At 38.2% G+C, this 20,112-nt stretch overlaps 1 protein-coding gene across 8 annotated transcripts in view; it reads left to right on the top strand.

Moving 5' to 3' along the window:
* TCF4 (transcription factor 4) overlaps window positions 1-20,112 on the top strand; it is a 377,861-nt gene that overhangs the window by 175,395 nt on the left and 182,354 nt on the right. For 6 of the 8 annotated variants that reach the window (XM_056138179.1, XM_056138183.1, XM_056138182.1 and 3 more), the window contains one exon: window positions 18,082-18,146. In XM_056138179.1, the coding sequence (XP_055994154.1) occupies window positions 18,082-18,146 (65 nt within the window). Of the gene's footprint in view, window positions 1-18,081; window positions 18,147-19,468; window positions 19,588-20,112 lie in introns of those variants that run through there. The other 2 variants (XM_056138189.1, XM_056138185.1) reach the window with 2 other exon arrangements.

The following is a 20,112-nucleotide window of genomic DNA, read 5'->3' as shown; positions in this document are numbered from 1 at the left end:
CACTGTTTGGAATAGAGTGTGGAAGAGAAAGGGGAGAATTAGGAGATTATTTTGACTTGTAATTAGTATAACCCGACTGTATATACAAGTTAGTTTTGAATGCTTTTTTTCGTATTTTTTATTTCTAAAATTCCCATGTGTTTGCCTGAGTCATTTCTTGAGTTTATTTTCCTAAGTCTAGGGTCATCCTCTCTCCCTGAATTTATTTCCTTGGGGCAACTCTTTTGCAAAGTACTGTTATTATACCTGGTAAGATTTGGGATGCTTCTTGTGACATTATTTTGGTACCTTTCCGTTGCCTGCTTTAGCACATGTTAATTCCTATGGGCATTTTCTTTGCAAAAGGATGAGATTTTCACTGTCCAGCAGCAAGCCACATTTAGCGGAGTTATTGAACTCTGAAATAGAAAACCTGTGGGTGATCACTGTTACCCTCCCCAGAAGCTATTCCTCCAGTCAAGGAGAATTACAGCCCCATGACAGAATTTTAGAGTAGTCGCTTCACTCAAAGTTCCAATGGTTTTGTTTTCAGGTATTGCAACAAAATCAACATTCATCTGTGGCTGGTGCAGCCAGTGAGTGTTCCTGGCAGGATTCTCATCCAGTTGCTTCTCATATTTCCCATGCAAACTTTCCCATTGGTTGGGGTCTGTGGAGCAATTTCAGTGGCTGGCTGGTGGAAATGTTTGGGAGAACATTTGCGTATCAAAGCAGCCTAAATATTTGCAAAAATGTTTGCTTGAGCAAAAAGAACCCATTTAGGACCAGGAACCAACTGCTTAAACATTTTTAAAAAAGAATTGTGATTTTCCAAAGTATATTATTTTTGAGCCACCGCCTAACCTGAATTTCAGAGATCATGCCAGAAACCATATTTTTTAAGATAATGTTTTGCTTTATAATTTTGAGCGGTGCTAATTTGGCAATGGAAATGCATAAAAATTTAAGACAGATATATTCTAAAAGTGGATTATCATTTTGTCAACCCCTGAAACAAAAGATAGAGAAAAGGGGAATTATAAAATGATGGAGTGTAAAATAGCTCCAACCTCATTCTTTTTCTTTAATGTATATTTTTTCTTTCCAGAACCCAATTGAAGTGCTCAGTATAACTCTTTATATTGGTGTCCATAAGCTTTCTCTTAATAGTAATGATTTGAATGGCAGATTTTTAAATTTTTCTTGGTAGAGTGTAATGTGGGTATTCTTGTGTTCAGATTTTTAAAGTTTTAACTGCAGTTCACTGATGGCTTGGAATTAGAACATATAAAACTCAGTGCAGGCCAATTTTTCCAATTTGTTAACAATGTAGGAGTTGAGCGTTGACAATTACTGTACTTAAAAGCCCCTCAGATCAGGTGTTATTTTACCATCTGGACATTTTAATTAGTAATAAAAATGTGGTTCTGGATACACAGAAATAGGATCTACAGTACACAGTAGCCCCTTCACTTGGTTGGTGTCGAGGTATAATCTATACTTCCTGTATGTGTGTTAATGTTACTGTGCACTCAGTATGTATTCACGTTCCTTAGGAAATCAACGTAGAGGAAATCCCAGTGCCTCTGATGAACTGGCACTATCTATACAAGGCCAAAATATTAACTCTTTTCCATGAATAAGAAGTAAAAATGTAAATTCATTATATAGCTATTTATCTATAGCTATCTTTCTATTTATCAAATGATGCCTGTCTTTATCCTTTTAAATCTCAGACTTCTTCACAAAGTCTCTGATTTAGTGTGGCAGGATAGTGCTGGTGTTATAGGTTGGTTTGGGCACAAGCTGTGGTTCTTCCATTTCCTCACTGTGCACTGGGTGTTCCTTTCTTCCTTCACATCCATAAGGCAAGTATTGGTGACAGTGGTTATAATACCTGCCTAATGGAAGTGCAATAAAGCTCCTAAGAGTATATATGTGAGAGCATTTGTTAAAATACAAAGAACTTTACCAATTGATTTGTAATAAAATTACTGATTCCTGAAGCGTTATCTACATGATTCAGTTAAGTGTCTCATACAAAATAGGGGAGATGCAAATATAAGATTAAAATAGATTATTAACAAACTGTAACTTTGGAGGCACCAGAAAATGTGTTTATGCTTTGAAACATGGACTGAAGTGACCTGTATTTAGAAAGTATCTGAATATGCTCTTTGAAATAATGATATTCTTAATTAAGGCAGAAACGGGTACATTTGAGGGAAATAGTGACCCTTGGGAGAAATGGAGAGGGAAAATAGTTTAGGGAAATGAGTCTCAGCTTCTTCACTTTCAGAAAGATGCATACATTTAAAAAATCATTATCAATTTTCTGTTTGCAGGCCTTTGCACTTAACTGATAATCATTATTAGAGAAAAACCTAAGCTTCATAGTCTAGTATCATTTTATATATAAATTTGCTCAAGAATGTGTCATTCTCCAGGAAGTGAGGATGTTGATAAAATTGTTGTAAGATACTGGGCCAGATGTAGTTTGATACTTCTGTAGAAAGCTTTTTCATTATAGGTTCTTTTCTGTTCCTGGAAATAAGAACATTTGTATTCTTTTTTTTTTTTGAGAGAGAGTGATGCAATAGTATACTGTAGAATAATGATTCTATTTTGGTCATTTCATTAATTATCTTCCTCTCCCCTAATGAATAAATGCATACCTGATTACAGTAGAAATATTATTTACATTGCATAGTTTCTAACAACAAACATTTGTTATTTATAGACAGACAATCCTGTTTTACTCAGTGTCTTAGAGAGCTTCTAAGACTTGTTCCTGGGTTTTGATGTTAGCAAGAGTTTGCATAGTTCTCTTTAGGAGTTAAGTTCAACTGATGCAATCTCCAGTGAGTCCATTAATTTCATAAGTATTAACTAAATCAAAGAAAGAGCCGGGACATGCTGCCAGTTATAACTGTATAGCTTTGCAAATCTTTAGATTGATTTCGCTTAATATTTTATCAGTTTTATGTAAATGCCCTAACCTTACAATTAGTTTCATTTACAAATCCCTATCTAGTGAATGAATAACTGTCTATATTTTGTTTTCTTGAAATTCTTTAAATGAATCTTCCTCTTTGAAATGCCATGTGATAAAGATGGCCATGTGTAACTTAAGCTTTAACAATTGATGAGAAATCATGCAACTTCTTAAAAAAATTTGACTCAGTCCAAGAGTTCATTTAAAAATTGCGAGGAATAGAATTTAAAATTTAATAAAAAAAAATAAAGTAATTCAAAGTAAAGTGTGTAGCCAAACTCCTTAATTGTGATGCATTTGCTGAGTTCCCCTCTTCCATCGTCGGGCCTGCTCTCATGCCATATGGCCTACCATGGAACATTTAACTTGTCAGATATAATGGATTGTCCTGGAAGCAGATTTTTGCTTTGAGCACTCGGCTCCTTTCTTGCATTTCACTCTCAGCTCCAGGCTGCAGGATGAAGGATTGTGGTGGAAATGCAAAGAAGAGACACACAGTTGATTCCCCTTAAGAGAGTGACCTATATGCCACAGAATTTACCCACGTAAAGAGGCATTATCCCCATCACTGGCCTTAGCAGGCTGCATGTCAGAATCATTTAAATTTGCTTGGACTTAACAGATTGGGCAAACATTTCAGAATGGAGTACTTAGGAATAATAAAACATCATCATTTTAACTTAGGCAGGAATGGTGTAGCCACAGGAGCCAAAGGATAAGTATTACTTATGGTGACCTATATGTAACCTTAAAAAAAACACTTGGTTTATAGATGTTGTAAATTTAACTCTCAATCCACAAAGATGGCTAAAAGTGGATAAATAACTAAACTTCACCCAATGGGCATGTTCACTGCTTCATTGTTTTTACCTGGTTCATAAAGGTGAAGTTGAAATGGTCATTTAAGTGGTTGAACGAGTCGCTGCTAATTTTCCTGTTAATATTGTCCCCTTGAAACCTTATTGCAAACCTGTATATTCTAATCTACTAAATTTAAGATTGAGCAGCCCTTGGATGATTTGATTTTTAACTGAAAATATTTTAAAATATAGTTTTTAATAATTTGGGGTTTCCAGTGGACATTTGCCTTCAATTTGTGATATCATTTCTGACATCAAAACCGTGGAAAGAACTAGGAGTCTGTGACTGCATTTATAGAAAAACTTCCTTAAAAGAAGAAGCAATGACCTATTTATATATACATGTACATGTGCATGTATAGCTGAGAAGTTCTTTCATGACCTTTAACTTCAAGCAAATATTGCAATATAGATTCAGAACCTTAAGCTTAATTAAGAGGTTTGTGTTCAACACATGAAAATACATTAAGAGACTGTTTTCACAGAAATAAATGTAATATACTCATCAGTGTTTGTTAGAAGTTTAACACTTACGTCTACGAACTCATTATTGTAGATAAATATTAATATTTACATGAAAACTATAGTGGCCTGAAGAACTAATGGAATTCTACTTCTTTACCAAAGACACGTTTATTCTTATAAATAACTTTGCATGAAACAAGAAACTCACATTAGAATTAACTACAGCGAGTAGTTAATAATAAGCATTCTTGTGTGTGTGTTTTCTATTGATTTTTATGTTGTGCACATTTGTTTTGATAATGCTAATAGGAACACACTCCTCACCCTTCTCCCATTGAAGGTTTAGTTTGACTTCATCCTAACTGAGTTTGGGTGATACCCTGGCAAGAGCCGGCTCTTTTCGGGGCATGTGCGCCCTCTGCTGGATCCTCATTCTGGAGCCTACTGGTGTGTGGGGCCGTTCATTTACTTTTCGAGGTTGGGGTTTTTCTTGTTTTTTGTTTTCTGGGTTTTTTTTTGTTTGTTTGTTTTTGTTTTTTTGTTTCTTTAGAATTTTTATTCAAATGACCAGATATTTTCAGTGATTTTAAAAATGCGAGTTAATACTGGGAATGGTAGATACTTTGTCCTTATTTTAAAGTAAGTGTTTGCTTTGCCAAATAGACTCTCAATAGTTAAAATAAAATGTGAAGTATGTGCCACTCTTGAGCTTTCAAGAGGTTGGTTTTATATCAGCATTAATAATTTTCATTTATTTTGTTGTACTTATCGATCTTTTTACATTTAAGATTTCTTGGCTGGAGAGAGAGTAGGAGTTAAAGCACTGGCTTGGTGTGTGTGGCTGACTTTGGGTTCGATCCCTATCACTGCATAGAGTTCACTAATCACTGCCAAGGAATGACTCCTGAGCACAGAGCCAGGAGTAGTGTCTGAGCAATGCTGGATGTGTCCCAAATTTCCTCCCTCTAAAAAAAAAAAAAGCCTGTTAGATTATTTTGGGATTGCAATTTAAAGGGCTAGATCATTCAAACTGAAAAACACAACTCTGTAGATAATGCAAAATGTGGGGAGCCTTTTTTTTAATGTGAAAGTGGTTTAAATAGTTAGTTCTTTTGGGGCCGTACAGTACAGACAAACTCGCCATGGACGCCAGCTTCAAGAAGTGTAAGCGTCTTTCCTGTCATGCCAGAGGCCAGACCTCATGATTTCCCAGACCTTATATGGCCCATGGGCTAATGTTCTCCATCCTGGAGTAATGGGTGTGGCAGATAGATCCTAGCAGAGAGCTTTCTGGTATGTTTGATAGTTTTCTCTTCCTTTATAAAGGAAAATAAGTCTGTATTTACACCATATTGTTTTATAAAAGCATTTTTGATTTCCTTGCAGGCCAAGTAGGCTATCCTCCCTGGTGGAATGGAGGTTTGACTGAGTCTTTTTCTGTTTTGATTAGCGTGTGGCATGTAAGAAAAACCAAATCACTGAGGGTTTCCTTCTCAGGTTGCAGGACAGTGGTTGGGTGGAGTGTGTGTATTCTTGGTAGTTAAGACCAAATGTCTAATAATGAATATGTCTTAAAGGTAGAAACAGTTTTTGCTGACAAGCTTCCATCAGATTATTTATAATAATTATGCAAAAGTGATTTCTGCATACCTCAGAAGTGAAATGGTTCAGTCAGCTAACTAATTGTTATATAGAGAGAAAAGTTCAGATCTTCATAGTTTTGTCTTGCGTTGCAAATTTCTCTAACTTGTAAGCAGATTCCACCAGAACCCCAAAACCAGCTTGTCCAGCCATGTATTGGTCAAAAAGTTAGAGCCAGGGAAATAGGGAAGAGAGAGTTCATGTAAGTATTTTCTAGTTCTGCATCTTTCCAATTAAGGTTTTATTCACTTTGCATTATATCTGGGATTAATCCTTTTAGAATCAGTTTCTTAATTCCTTTGGTTTATTTAGCAATTTCAAATAGAAAAGACGTGTATTCTAACAAATATTAAGTTTCCATTAAACCTGTTGTAATGTACCGAGCATGGAATCCCAAATACACATCTTTCCTTCTGCCACCTGTTTCCACACTGAGGTTCTTTTCTTTGTGTTTTCATCCTTACCGTTACTGATAGCACTTCATCCATTGTAAAATTTTACCTTTTGAGATTAGTGATGGTCATTGACACTTTAGAACCAACACGTCGTATGTAGAGCACCTAATGTTTTGTTTGGACCAAGAGTTCATTTTTTTCCCTCTTTGACAATTATTATAATAAAAATGTTGTCAAATTTCAGAACTTAACATCGCCATGTTCCATGTCACGTTTTTGATAGAATGAGATCATTGTTTTAACCACTCCCTTGCTCCTTCCTCTTTTCTCTTTCTTCTCTCCATCCTCCTTCCTCTGCCTTGCCTCTTCCTTCCTGTGACTCCCTCCCCCACCTTCCTCTCTTGATTTAGTCATGTTCAAATATATTCATTAACCGGGAGAATTTTCTTAAACATCACAGTGTGGGACTCAGTGGTGTGTGTAATTTATCTGTGAGCCATCACCATCCTGTGACAGCCCCCAGAGCCACAGGGGAGTCAGACCAAGTCTTGAACACTGTTTTCTCTCCCTTCTTGGTGGTTGTGGACTGACTTCTACAGTTGATCTGGAAAGACAGGCTCAAGAGTTAGCAGGGTTCTTCTCAGTTTTGCTGGTGCCCTGATATATGTTTTGGTTTCTGGGCAATTTTCCCAAATTCTCAGTGGTGTATGTTTAAGGAATATAGACCAATTTCATCCAGTACTAAGGCTAGGAAAATCATAAATATATTACAGATATATTAGGATACTGGGTTTATCTATTTAGGGAAAATTACTACTAATATATATGTACGTATGTCTATAGGTACAGTGCTTACATGGATTAGTCATTCAACTGTAACATATATAAAATGTTTATGATCCTTATTCCCTTTATTTCTGGGAAACCATATAGCAAATATTTGTAATTTCTTTAAGAGTTTATAATACTTAACTCTTGTTAGTTGCAAACTCAGTTTGAAAACTGAATTGCTTAATACACGCCATGGTGCTAAAAGATATAATTTTTGCATAAGGAAGCTCTGGAACAAAAGTAGTATTAAACTTTTTCCTGTTTTCTCTTCTCATTAACATTTGATCATTATTTTTTTTAACATTGTCTACTAGTTAAACGAATAAAACATTATTTCAGTGGATTGCAAGTAACTTACGTGCTGCAATACAGCTGCTGATTATCTTAAACATTTTTTTTAAATTAAAAAAAGAAAGCAAGCTATGAAGTCTTGCTCATATGGTGTCTTCTGCATTTGCCCAGGATCGTCATAGATCTTCTCCAGAGGGCTAAAAGTGTGAATTTATCTCTCTTAGTATGGGATTGGAAAGCAGTCAGAGCATGGGTAGAAAGACCCTTTTCAGTTAACAAACCAAGTAATGTTCACCAGTGCTTGATCCTGGAACCTAACGGTATTTCTTGTCTTGGGGTAGAATGTGGAAGATGTACTTTCAGAACATGACTCTTGGCTCTAGGACTCAGGTACTTTAGAATGCTATGATTTATTAGAGGTATCGACTTGGTGGTATGAAATTAATTTCTCAAAAACAGCTAGCCTCCATGGCCAGCCGCACACACTAGGGGAAAAGGCAGCTCAGTTAGAGAAGGGAGCACCAAACAAAGGGTGCTGGGAGGATCCTCCCAGGATGGGAGAAGCATGCTGAAAGTAGACTATAGACCAAACATGATTGCCACTCAATGCCTCTTTTGCAAACCACAGCACCCAAAAGGAGAGAGAGAGAACAAAAGGGAATGCCCTGCCACAGAGGCAGGGTGGAATGGGGGTGATGAGGGGTGGGAGGGATACTGAGATCATTGATGATGGAGAATGGGCACTGGTGGAGGGATGGGTACTTGATCATTGTATAACTGAAACCCAAGCACAAAAATTTGTAAGTCTACAACTGTAGCCCATAGTTTTTCACTAATAAAAATTAAAAACAAACAAATAAGTCTTTCCCCTCAGTTGGAAAAAAAAACCAGAAAAACAGCTAGCCTCCATCAGTGCAGGTGAGTACATTTAAAGGCATAGTAGACTGCCAGGAAAAAAGAATTTATGTTACTCATCAAATGTAATTTGTCCAAAGACCTCAGAGATCAATTACTATTTGCCTTTTGTAAAATGCAGTTTTAGGACATGGAGATAGTATAGGGATTAAGGTGCTTGGCTCCATCCCATCAACCCTGCTTCAAACCTAAGGCTACAAGAGGGTCTCTGAGCGTGACTGAGTCTCCCCTCACCAAAATTTCAGTTAAAATTGTTGAATCAGGTCGTCATTATCTTTCTCTTTTACTTATCCTTCAAGTTGATTGTAATTTCTTCTAATGTCACCGTAATGTCTGTGCCAGTTACTTAAATTGGTCACACTTAATTCTGATCAACCAGTGGGATTTTATTCATATTGAGAGAGGAGGGAGGGAGGAAGAGAGGGAGAGAGAGAGAGAGAGAGAGAGAGAGAGAGAGAGAGAGAGAGAGAGAGAGAGAGAATGAGAATGAGAGAGAGAGAGAGAATGGGATTGCCAGGCCCATTTCAAGTGAATGCAAGTACCCTAAATTAAAGACCTCAGGAATCTCTCTTAAGAAAAGTCTTAGTGATAATTCTTGCGATCAGCAAGGTTTCTTAGTTGTACAATTAAATTAAGGGTCCAAAGGCAGCCCCCCAACCCACCAATTCCTCCCACCTCTCACCCCCCACAGACACATTCATCCTTCCCCTTTCTTTTCTGCTAAGGATACAGTGAAACCTTTTTTTTATGGCAGCTTGCTTTTGAAGCCTTCAGTATATATTGCAAAATTGACCTCCTTTTCATTTTTATTTGAAAAACTGTTTCTGTCAAATAAAAAAAAAGCTTTCAAATGCATATGTAGTTTCTCCAGAGACCACAGGGTCCTAAATTGCCTCTGTTATACCCAATCATCATAGACACAGGCTGCTATAAAAATCTGAAATAGGGTAGGCAGAGCTATTAAGATTGTATTCACATAAAGCCAGTGGTAAGTTACTCGTTAGAAGTAAGTCGACTGATTTCGGGGTTGCCCTTAGTCCTTCAGGTCTCTTGGGGACCCTTGTACAAATTGCTGATTCAGAAAATCATTACTCTGGTGGCTCAAGTGGCACTTTAGTGGCCTTAAAGAGTTATTTGACACACCTCCCCAAACAGTTAAGTTATCCCCATGATTATGTTGATTAATTGCACACTCTGTGGAATTAGTGTTATTTTCAATGAAAGATTTTCCTGCATTTGGAAAATAAAGCATAAAACTCATGTGCTTTAATTTGATAATGTGTGTACTTCTCTGAAGCATGACACCAAGTGAGGGGATTATTTTGGTTTTGGTCTAGAACCTGTGAAATTACTGAAGGCAGTATTTTTATATTTCTCTGTGAAGGTAGATTTTGATGTGCTAGAGGACACTCACTCAGAATGTGTATCAGTTCTAGCATTATTATCCATCAAAGAAATCTTGAGTATTTCTCTTTGGTTTGCTATGAATTGAGTGCAAGGGCTGTGACCCAAAAAGTAAATGAATAAAAGGTGAAGTAGTCATTGTTATCTCAATAGATAATGCTAATACCTCAAGCACACTCTTTTTTTAAAAAAAAAAAAGTGGCTTTTAACAAAATAAAAGGATATAGGAATCTTGAATTGGTCTTTTTGATAGAGGAACTGAACTTTTATAGTTCTAGTTTTAGCTCTTAGAATCTGTACAGCCTTCTTCAATTTGTGTAAGCTAAGTTACCCTTTCTTAGTTTTAGCGGTGACTTATATAAAAATAAGGATTAAAATGCCCATGTAAGGAGGTCTTAGGATGTGTTTTATTAAAAATTATGAGTGAACTGACTTTGTATGTAGTATAGCACTTCGCAAGTGTGAGTGCTAAGGATCACTGCATGGAGCTTCTGAATTATGGGCAGTTCTCCAAAGGGAAACATTTGGGTGATGGCCGTGTGAGAGTCACCATTGTCTGGAATTCAGAACGCCTAAAAAGCAGCGGTATCAAGCCCCAGTGAGTTGCATCTAGGAAGTGACACAAAGAAACCAGACTCATAATTTTCCAAGATCAGATAACGCGAGTCTTCAAATTTTAGTACTAGCCTGTATCAGAGAAGATCTAGTGTTCGTCTTTTTGAAGAATGTGGCTACCTTTTTATATATACCTTTAGACCCTACTACAAACTAAACTGTGGCCTCACCTCAAAGAAGGTACAAAGAAATCTTTCTCAGTTGTGGAATGACTAGTCTAGGTACTCAAATTGAGTTGTAATTGCTTTCCTATGAAATTTATTTTACATTTGGAATCTTCAATACCTGTGGATAAAGAGAATTTCCCTGGTAGAGTATGATTCTGTAGGAAAGAACCCCGGTATTCAATGTGAATTTTAAAAATCAGAAAAATAAGCATTAACTTCTGACATCTTGCTAACTTCGATTTTACCTCCAAATTCAGTTCAGGCATAATTGAATTAATTCTCACTAAACAGCCATTAATCGGAAATAAGCTGTCTGCATAGAAACATCACGAAACAGTCCAAAATGTTTTTAGAATATTAAAACCACAGTAATACAATTTGTTCTTTGTGTTAAGATTTTGGGGAGGTGGTGGGAGCTATATACCCAGCTGTGCTCAGGGCTTACTCCTGACTCTTGCTCAGGTCACTCCCAGAGGTGCAGTACCAGGGATTAAACTAGGGTTGGTCAAGTACAAGGCAGTTGTCTTAACTCCTGTACTCTCTGGTCTCAGCTTTAAGAGTTTTAGACAGTGGGGCTATTTGTTTTGTTATTTATTTATTTATTCCTACTGGCACTCAGGAGGCGTGGGTGTCATCCTGCTTATACTCAGCTAACCTGAACTGCGGCTCAGAGTTTGGTCCAAAAAGGTGATGTTGCTCGCTCTGACCCTGAAGTTCCACTCCGGTGCTCAGGGGACACTCTGGGGCTTTGGGACCTCTGGCTGCACCTTGTGGTGCCAGCAGTGGAATGTGGGAGATAGACCCGGGCTGACTGCCCATAAGTCATGCACCTGAACCCCTGTACTCTCTCCCCCACCCCTAGGAGTGGTTCATAAAGTTTCTTGGGACTCACTTTAATAGACAGAAAGTGAGATCAGAGATGTGTGATTTCGGGGTGGGGGTTGGGCCTGGGACACACCTAGTGGTGCTCAGAAACTATTTCCAGCTCAGAATATGGTTGGGGGTGGGGGATTCTGGAATGATAGCACAGCGCGTAGGGTGTTTGCCTTGCATGCAGCCAATCTGGGTTCGATTCCCAGCATCCCCTATGGTCCCCTGAGCACCGCCAGGAGTAATTCCTATAGTGCGTGAGTCAGGAGTAACCACTGTGCATTGCTGAGTGTAACCCAAAAAGTAATAATAATAATAATAATTATAATAATGTTAAATAAAACGTTCTCTTTTAAAAAAAAAACATGGTTGGGGGGAACTGGGGAGAGGGGGCGGTAGTACCTGGTTTCAAACCTGTGTGCAAAGCCTGAGCTCAACCAGTTGAGCTATCTCTGTGGCCTCGATATATTAAATACAAATAGGAAACAATATTTTAACAGCAAGATTTTTAAAGACTGTTACATGCTGTATGCGATGTAAATTTCTGGGTGTGCTGTCAAGGTACACTGTGTTCTTGGTCCATTTTGTTAGACCTCTTTTAGGTTCCACTTTGTCTTTGGAGCCCATTGTGGGGTTCTGTTCCTCAAGATTCGGGTCATTTGTGATGTTCTAGATTATGATTATATTTGTACTTTCCTCAGTGCGTTTTAATGCAAAGTTGGATTCTTCACAGAAGGACAGTACATAGGGATACATTCGATGCCATATTTTTTGAAGAGTAGTTTGAGATAACGTGGAGATGGTTGCAGTTCATTTTAGGCTACCACAGCTTCTGGATACATCATTTGCACAGTTATAAAGCACCTAGAGGCCTTTTAGGAATAAAACACCATGTAAATGTAAATTATCACCACCTATAAGACACTTTCATTAATTTCATATCAAATTCATGAGTGTTTTGGGCTCTGGGATTTTGAGCCTTAAGTATTGGGCTTCTTGTTTATTTATAGGTTCCCCACCCCCCACCCTCTGCACCCCCAGCTTAAAGGCAAGTTGCATAGCATAGTGTGAAGGATAGTGCAACCTTTGGAGTAAGCTACCAGAATTTTAATCCTGACTCTTTTGCTTACTACCTGTGACCTTGGACACTATTCTTCATCTCAGTTTTCTCCATCTATAGAATGGGGTATTTATATTACCAGCATCATGGGATTATTGTACAGATTGGCTAATTCACTCCATGTAAGCCCTTTTATAGTGGATGGCATGCGGCAAAGGTTGAGGTATTAGTTGCGGTTGTTTCATTTCACCAGCTTGCTGGTGATGCTTGAGGCTACTTCTGCTTGGTGTTTGGGCATCGTTCATGGTGATGCTCGGGGACCGATGGTCATACTGGGAATGAAACCAAGACCTCATATGTGCAAGGCAAGTGTTCTATCACAGAACCACCTCCCTGCTAACCCACAGCTGTTCTTATTTGGTCAAGAAGGACAAGGTAGGAACCACTAACATTTCCACTCACTGTTCAATGAAGTATAGTTTATGTTTTGTAAAAAAAAAAAGAAAATCATGAAGAGAAATAAGAATAGAGATTTATCCTAAGTCGAATATGATTATCATGATTTCCCTAGTCTGATGCTGGGCAACAAAAGCTTCACTCTTCACTTCACAGATTGGGAATTAGCGGTGAAACAACCTCGCTTGTGTTCTGCCACGTTTTAAAATTTTCCATGAAGGCTTTTCCTAGATGGCATATACCACTGTATAGACTCATCTTTTTCCACACGTGTGTGTGTATGAGAGAGAGCGAGAGCGAGAGCGAGAGCGAGAGCGAGAGAGAGAGAGAGAGAGAGAGAGAGAGAGAGAAAGAGAGAGTGTCCTACCATTTGTGTATAGTTTTTAAGGCAAGAAACCCAAACATGAACTAGTATATGCCCAATAGAGGACACCAGTGGGGTTTTCTGGTGTCCTGATGATATGCAGAAACCATTCTGTTGAAAAATTGTTCTTGTCTGTCTCTGTCTCTCTCCTTTGCAGTTGATTTAGAACTGTCCAGTGGTAGTAATCTACCAAAGGTGCTACTTCTCTTAGCTATATTCCTGGGCATGAAATGGTGTAACGAGACCAATTCTTTCTTTACTGTGATACTTGCCTTCTCACTCAGTGTTTTGGTATTCCCTTAAAGTAGGATACCAACTATATATTGGGGTAAAAAAAGTTACAAGTCAAACAGAAAATTACATAAAATATCATAATAAGAACAATATACAAATTAACAAATTTGTATTGTTTTCCACTAAAAAATAAAAACATACTTTCTTATCCTTTTTTAGTGTAGGAGTAAAACAAATCACTTAAATAGATCAGCAAAAATATTAGCCTTTTTAAAATTAGAGGTTGATGTCTTCTTTTTTGGAGTGGTTTTGCAAGGGCAACTGATGAAGCAAGTAAATCTTTTATTGATAGTCAATTGGTGCCACTTTTATAATCAGATTTAAACATAGATTTTTAGCAGCTGATCTGTTCAGTTTGGACAAAACAGGTGTTGACTTTCTGATGGTTCGCTGTTCCCGGTAGATGCTGAGTGGTTCTAGAGGAAGGCTGCGTGTTGATGTCCTTTGTCTCCAGAAGGCTTGATTGATGGGTGTTGTGTCTGCTCATTTCCAGCGTTTTTCTTCTTTAATTTAAAAAATTGTGACATAGTATTACATGTTCCTTGTATACATCATTTTTGCAGAAGAAAGTTGTTTAGCCAATATGTCGACTTAGTTTATGAAATTCTCTGTCTAGCTTTCATTCAGCCTTCAGTGTACTCCATTAGGTCATATCATCCATTTCATGCAAGGCAAATCATCACCACCAGCAGAATTTGACATTTGGTCCTTTTAGGTACAAAAATGAATCAAATTGCTGACAAGATTTGTTTCTGGTATAGATTTCAGCCACCTCCCCCAGCCCCCACCCCCTCCTATGCTCACAAGACAAATGTTACTAACCGGTACTTTTAGTTTTTAAAATATGGACAGCAGTATTCCATGCAGTAAAAGACTTGAGCGATTAATGCTACCCTTATGCCTCTTTTGAGTAGTTTTAGCCATGGGGCTTGGCACTGCCACCATTGTCTTTGTGCCAAAAAATATCCGCAGCGGCTGTCGCATTCTAGTACTGGAAGGTTGTCTCGAAAATTCTGCAGTGAATGCATCGGGTTTCTTCATCACTGCTATCTCTTTTAAATATTGGGAAAATAGACTCTCTAGCTCTTTCAAAGCTCCGTTGTGGTTGTGAGGATGGGGCTGTGGATAGTGAAGAATGGAGAAAGGAGGAAAGAAGCTGTTTGTGCCAGCCAGTTGGTAGAAGTGACAAAAAATCCATGCCTGACAGCGAGTCAATGTAGATATTTAGGAGCTTTTGTGTTTCTGAGCGCAGATAGTTACTTAAGGATCCTACTCAAACATGTTAGGAATGCTCTTGAAAATTGTATTATCTGAAACAAATGTTCGGTGAATTTTAAGAAGAAAATCAACATCACTGTCATTGCTAATTTTTAATGGACATTTTACACAGAAATTATATATGATATATTTGTGTATTTGATAAGATATATATTTCTGGAAACTGAGGTATACTTGTAAAATGGCTGCTTTTTGTCACTATAAGGGTACAGGAGTACATAATATATTGTCTTGTTTATATGTGTTGTGTATATGTGATGTAGATGATATCAAGATATGCATATATTTATATATGCATGTATAAATATATTTGAGAAGGTGCTTGGGTTGATCCACATTGCCTGATAATTTTGCCACTTAATGGGAGGTGGAGCTCTGAGAATAGGTTCATGGCTGAATTTAGGAACAAAAAGATGTAATAAAGTTAAAGGCTTGCACTATATCAGAATGAAATGTGTTCACTCATGGTATCTGGAGCGATCTCTTTGATGGTAAAAGTGGATGAGACTGATGAAATCTTTACAAGGAGCATAATCAGAGAGAGAGGAGAGAGAGGGAGAGAGAGGAGAGAGAAGACTAGAGAGGAGAGAGGGGAGAGAGAGAGAGAGAGAGAGAGAGAGAGAGAGAGAGAGAGAGAGAGAGAGAGAGAGAGAAGAAAAGTGCACCTCCCAGCCTCCTGCTGGCTGCGCTGCCTCTTTGGTACCTCGCAGACTTCGACAGAGCCCTGGACGGGTGCCCATTGATGTCATGGAAACACTCAAATTACTGAGAATGATTCATGTCTATGCTGGTCTCTTATCCTCCCCCACACAAACAGGAGTAGATTTTTAACCCTGACAACTTGTAATTTGCAGTGGGTTTATTTTTGTATCTGGATAAATATTTTTTAACAAGCAAAATTAAGATTAAGCAGTCTGTATCTGATATGATAGTGAAGAATGCCGGGTCCGTGGAGCCAAGAGTGCTTTGGGGACTCTGCGCTGCGAATTCATATTCTTCTCATCTCTCCGCCTCCTCCCATTCCTGCCCCCCTTGCTCTTGCCATTCTATTCTCCCGCTCTGTATTTCTCTCTCTCTGTCTCTGTCTCTCTCTCTCTCTCTCTCGCTTGTTATTTGTACTGACCTAGCTTTAAAATAATAGGAGAAATTAAATAATACGAAAATACCTCTAACTGTTTAACGGAGACTAATCCTGGTAGGCTCATTTATCTCTCCAGGTCTGATGTGGCAGTTCAGATGGAAATAAGGCTGAGAGAAATTCTGTAGGGGGCAGCTCCAGTAATTTCTCCTAGAAAAAAAAAATGCAGGAGCGGTTCTACCATCAAACAGTATATTACCATCCAATTTTTAGAAACAAATGAAGCTGGACACCAGATATTCAATTTCCCAGGAAGTTAGAACAAATTCCAGTCTGTCTGCCTGCCTATGTACTTTTCTCCATGCCTTTCTCTGCCTTCCAGAGTGAATGTTGTGTTAAAGTGAAGAATGTAGTATTTGCATTGAAGTCTTTTTAGACGTAAGGCGTTATGGAAAGATATTCATCATTTTGTGGCTCATAAAGGTTGAGTCTTTCCTGTTGGTAATATTTATGAAGAGTACTCTTACGGAGTTTTACTTACATGGAAGAGTAAATATATCTGAATGACTGACCATTTGCGCTGTTGAAATGCATAAATGTATCTTTTCCTCAATGTTAAATCCTAGTGCAATGCAAGGTACTCTCTTAGATCTGCTAAGATGGACATCTTATTTCATTGGAATTGAGGTGGTATCTTATTTCGTTGAAATTGAAAGTGATATGGGCATTGATTTTCTACATTGCACTCAATTCTATATCAGAAATGGGCCGGGGGATGTATTCCCATATGATTCATGGAAATCACTTAAAAACCTAATAACGGGATAGAGGGGGTTAATTTTAAACCCAGCTTTCCTTATAAATCATCTCTCTATTACATATATACACATGTATATTCACTGCAGGTCATACGTTTAGCCACGTATAAGTTTTTATGTGGTTTCAGAGAGTCATATTTGGCTATTAATTTTTTTAAAAAATCAAATATTTGGTTACCTTTATTATCTGTGCTAACTAGAATTCAGAAGGGAAGACTCAGGGGTTATAAACTTTACAAAGATATCTGTCCAGTCTCTCAAGTGCTATTTTTTTTCTTTTGGCAAGAAGAATAGTGTAACCCTAAGATGTAATGTGCTTTAAAGATCTTAAGATTTCATCAGTCTTGGGTGAGGTGGGATTTGTGTTTTGGGTGCATGATTTTGTCACTGTGCCCTTTTAAAGTATTGTTATGGACCAATTTTCTATGGTTAGTCTTCATGTCACTAGCCAAACTCTGTTACTTAAATCTCCGACCATGAGTTTTGTTACCTTCCTTATGATTATTAAGGCTAAACATACATTAAAAGAAATGATCATCCTTGAGTCTATCCTTTGGTATGACAGATAGCATCCAAGGTTCTGTATGTCTCTGCAGAACAGCCTATCCTTAAAATTGTGTTGTTGGAATTGGAACAAAATAGTGACATTCCATCGTCCCTTGGTCCCTTGTTTTGATGGGTCTGCTGGTAGAATCCGAACTTGGATTCAGAGTGGGCATTTTTTCAAAAAGTCTTTTTCCAAGTGTTAAATCCCTCCATCACCTTGATCCTGATTGGATTAACTCCTGGGAAAGGGAAATTTTAAAAAAGGAAAGAGGCTAGGAATTTTGAATAGTTTCTTTACTATATTCACCATCTGGAGAGCTGTGATTGATTAGCTTTGGCCTCACCATTAAGTGTCAATATAATCAATGGGAATTACTAGTCTAGGGTCATTACATAGATAATTTGCCTGCTGTGTAAATAAAAATGGGATTGTTTAAATTTCGTGAGAGAGAAAGTGAAAATAAGGAATGACAATTTGTTTGCTAGAGAAAGTGGAGGCCATTGGAATGACAGTTTTTGGAAGTGTGGAGCAGTTTGGCTAAGAATAGGAATGAAGGATATTTTTTTTCCAGTTTATCATAGCCAGAGTGAGGAAGTGTTATTCCCTCTCTTGCTTGCATACATTGCCAGTAGTGCCTACTTTACGAATGTAAACATCGGGGAAGAACCATTGATGTCTGTTACCTGGAGGAGACTGTCTTTAAAGGAAAAACACAATTGACACTATTTTTTGTTTGTTTGTTTTGTTTCTCTTGGCAGGTAAAACAGAAAGGGGCTCATACTCATCTTATGGGAGAGAATCAAACTTACAGGGTTGCCACCAGGTAAGTGAGACTTTCTCTTGGGGAAGGGTTGAGAGAATTTACCTGGTAAATCAGTTCCTTCATCAAGTCAATTATGCATTTTAGACTGTGATACTAAGATGCTCTGGAAATCTGCCGATAACGCCCTCCTTAAAAAAAAAAAAAGAATGAAATAGTGCAGAGAGCTAGGAAATAATAAACACCTCCTCTTTAGAACCCTGCCGTATCAGAACTGCATTCACTGGCTTGTTTTTATTTTTTAAGCCATCAACCGGTACCAGTGGCACTGTTTGCAAACCAGTGATGTGGGTTAAAGTAGTTCTATCAAAAGAGTTGATTTGCAATTGAGAACTTGAGAATTTCTTACACTGGAAATACTTCGTGTAGCCATGTGGCAGAGGCTGGGTTCGGGTGGCTATTGCCCTAAATTATAGTTTTCATAGGGGCTGTATGATGTTGTGTGAAAACAGGGTTGTATTGAGGGATAAAAATGTCTGTGAAAATATGATTTGTTGTCCCTTTTTGTTTCTGAATTGTTTTTGGCTGGAAGTCAAGGCCAGCAGGCTAACAGCAAAGCCGTCTCAAGGGAAGCATGCGTGAGCTAGAAAAATAAGAGTACTTTAATTAAATAATAAAATGCCATTGTAATACAAAGGTATAGCATGTGTGTGTTTGTGTCTCTCTGCACTCTGCATTTGCATACTTTTAACTCTCCAGAGAAAGCCCAGTCTAAAAATACTATCAATAGCCAAAAGTGTAAGCTTTGTTTCAAGACAATTGTGTTTGTATAGAGGCTTGCTTTTTCATTTGAGCTATGGCTTTAAATCACATTCAAAAAATTTTAAAAAGAACTTAGACCTTCTCTTTTTTCTAAGTGCATCGGTTTCTTACTTCGGAAACTCTTCCTCGCATTTAATAATCCTCTTTAATATTCAAAGCTTTCTGCTGTTTTATTATTCACTCCAACTGAATGTACATTCTTTTTTTTGTGTTGGAAAGGGAATACTTGCTCTCTTGAACCCCTTCACCTTTCCATTTTCTTTAATGATATGCGGGGGGGGGGGGGAGAAAAAAAACCCTCTGAGTTCTTTTTTCTTTAACTGCCTGTTTAATATATCCTGCAAAACTATAAGCAAACAGCTTTAGTCATGACAATAGGGCCAATGAAGGAGGTTTCCTTTACGTATCTGTCATATAGCCCAAAAGGTGGAGTTCTAGTGGAGGATTTCCCCCCCACCCCGCCCCTGGCTCTATTTGCATTTTTAAAGTTTACTCCTTTGGCCCAGCCACCGGTTCAGTCATATTCGGCATCTGAAAGATTTGCTGTGATGAGGTGAGCCGGGCTTGGTTAAGAACTCGACTGCACGGGCTGCAGAGGGCAGTTCATGGCAGTTTGTTTGGAAAGAATTCTGCAGGAAAGAAATTTACAGCCATTCCAGCGCAACGGAAACATCTTTGGAATGTGAGTGCAAATGTTCGGGGGAGATAGCTCGGGCGACAAGCCTCTGAGTGCCGAGTCTCTGGTGTAAAGCTCTCAATTCCTGCACAAGAGGCTGTTCCTGTGTATCTGGTTGCGGAGGGTCAAGGCAGAGGTCGTTAGAGTTTTGGGGAGAAGAAACTTGACAACATCCTTCCTTTCTGCAGATGGTCATGGCAGAGGTCTCTGTTTTTGCTGGGCCTCTTTTTCTGGTCAATGAGAGAATAGGCTTTCTCGCCCCTGTATCCTTTCTTACTAATAGGAATTGGCGTGATTCCTCACAGACACAAAGATTTCCTCTGCTGAGTAAGCGCGAGGCCCCTTAACTTGTGAAAGCATCATCCAGCCCGCGTGAGTCTGTCTGTGTACGCGCTGGGACGCAGACCCTCCCTCGGTTTGTGGCAAATACTTCCCTCGGGTGAAACTCAAGTTTATTATTATTATTATTATTATTTTTTTGCAAGCACAAGGTGAGAAGTGGAAAGGGGCGGAGGGTGGAGGAGAGCTGAA

Source organism: Sorex fumeus, unplaced genomic scaffold (genome assembly GCF_029834395.1).
Source record: "Sorex fumeus unplaced genomic scaffold, SorFum_2.1 ptg000128l, whole genome shotgun sequence".
NCBI classification, from domain to species: Eukaryota; Metazoa; Chordata; class Mammalia; order Eulipotyphla; family Soricidae; genus Sorex; species Sorex fumeus.
This window is presented reverse-complemented; position numbering and strand designations above follow the sequence as displayed.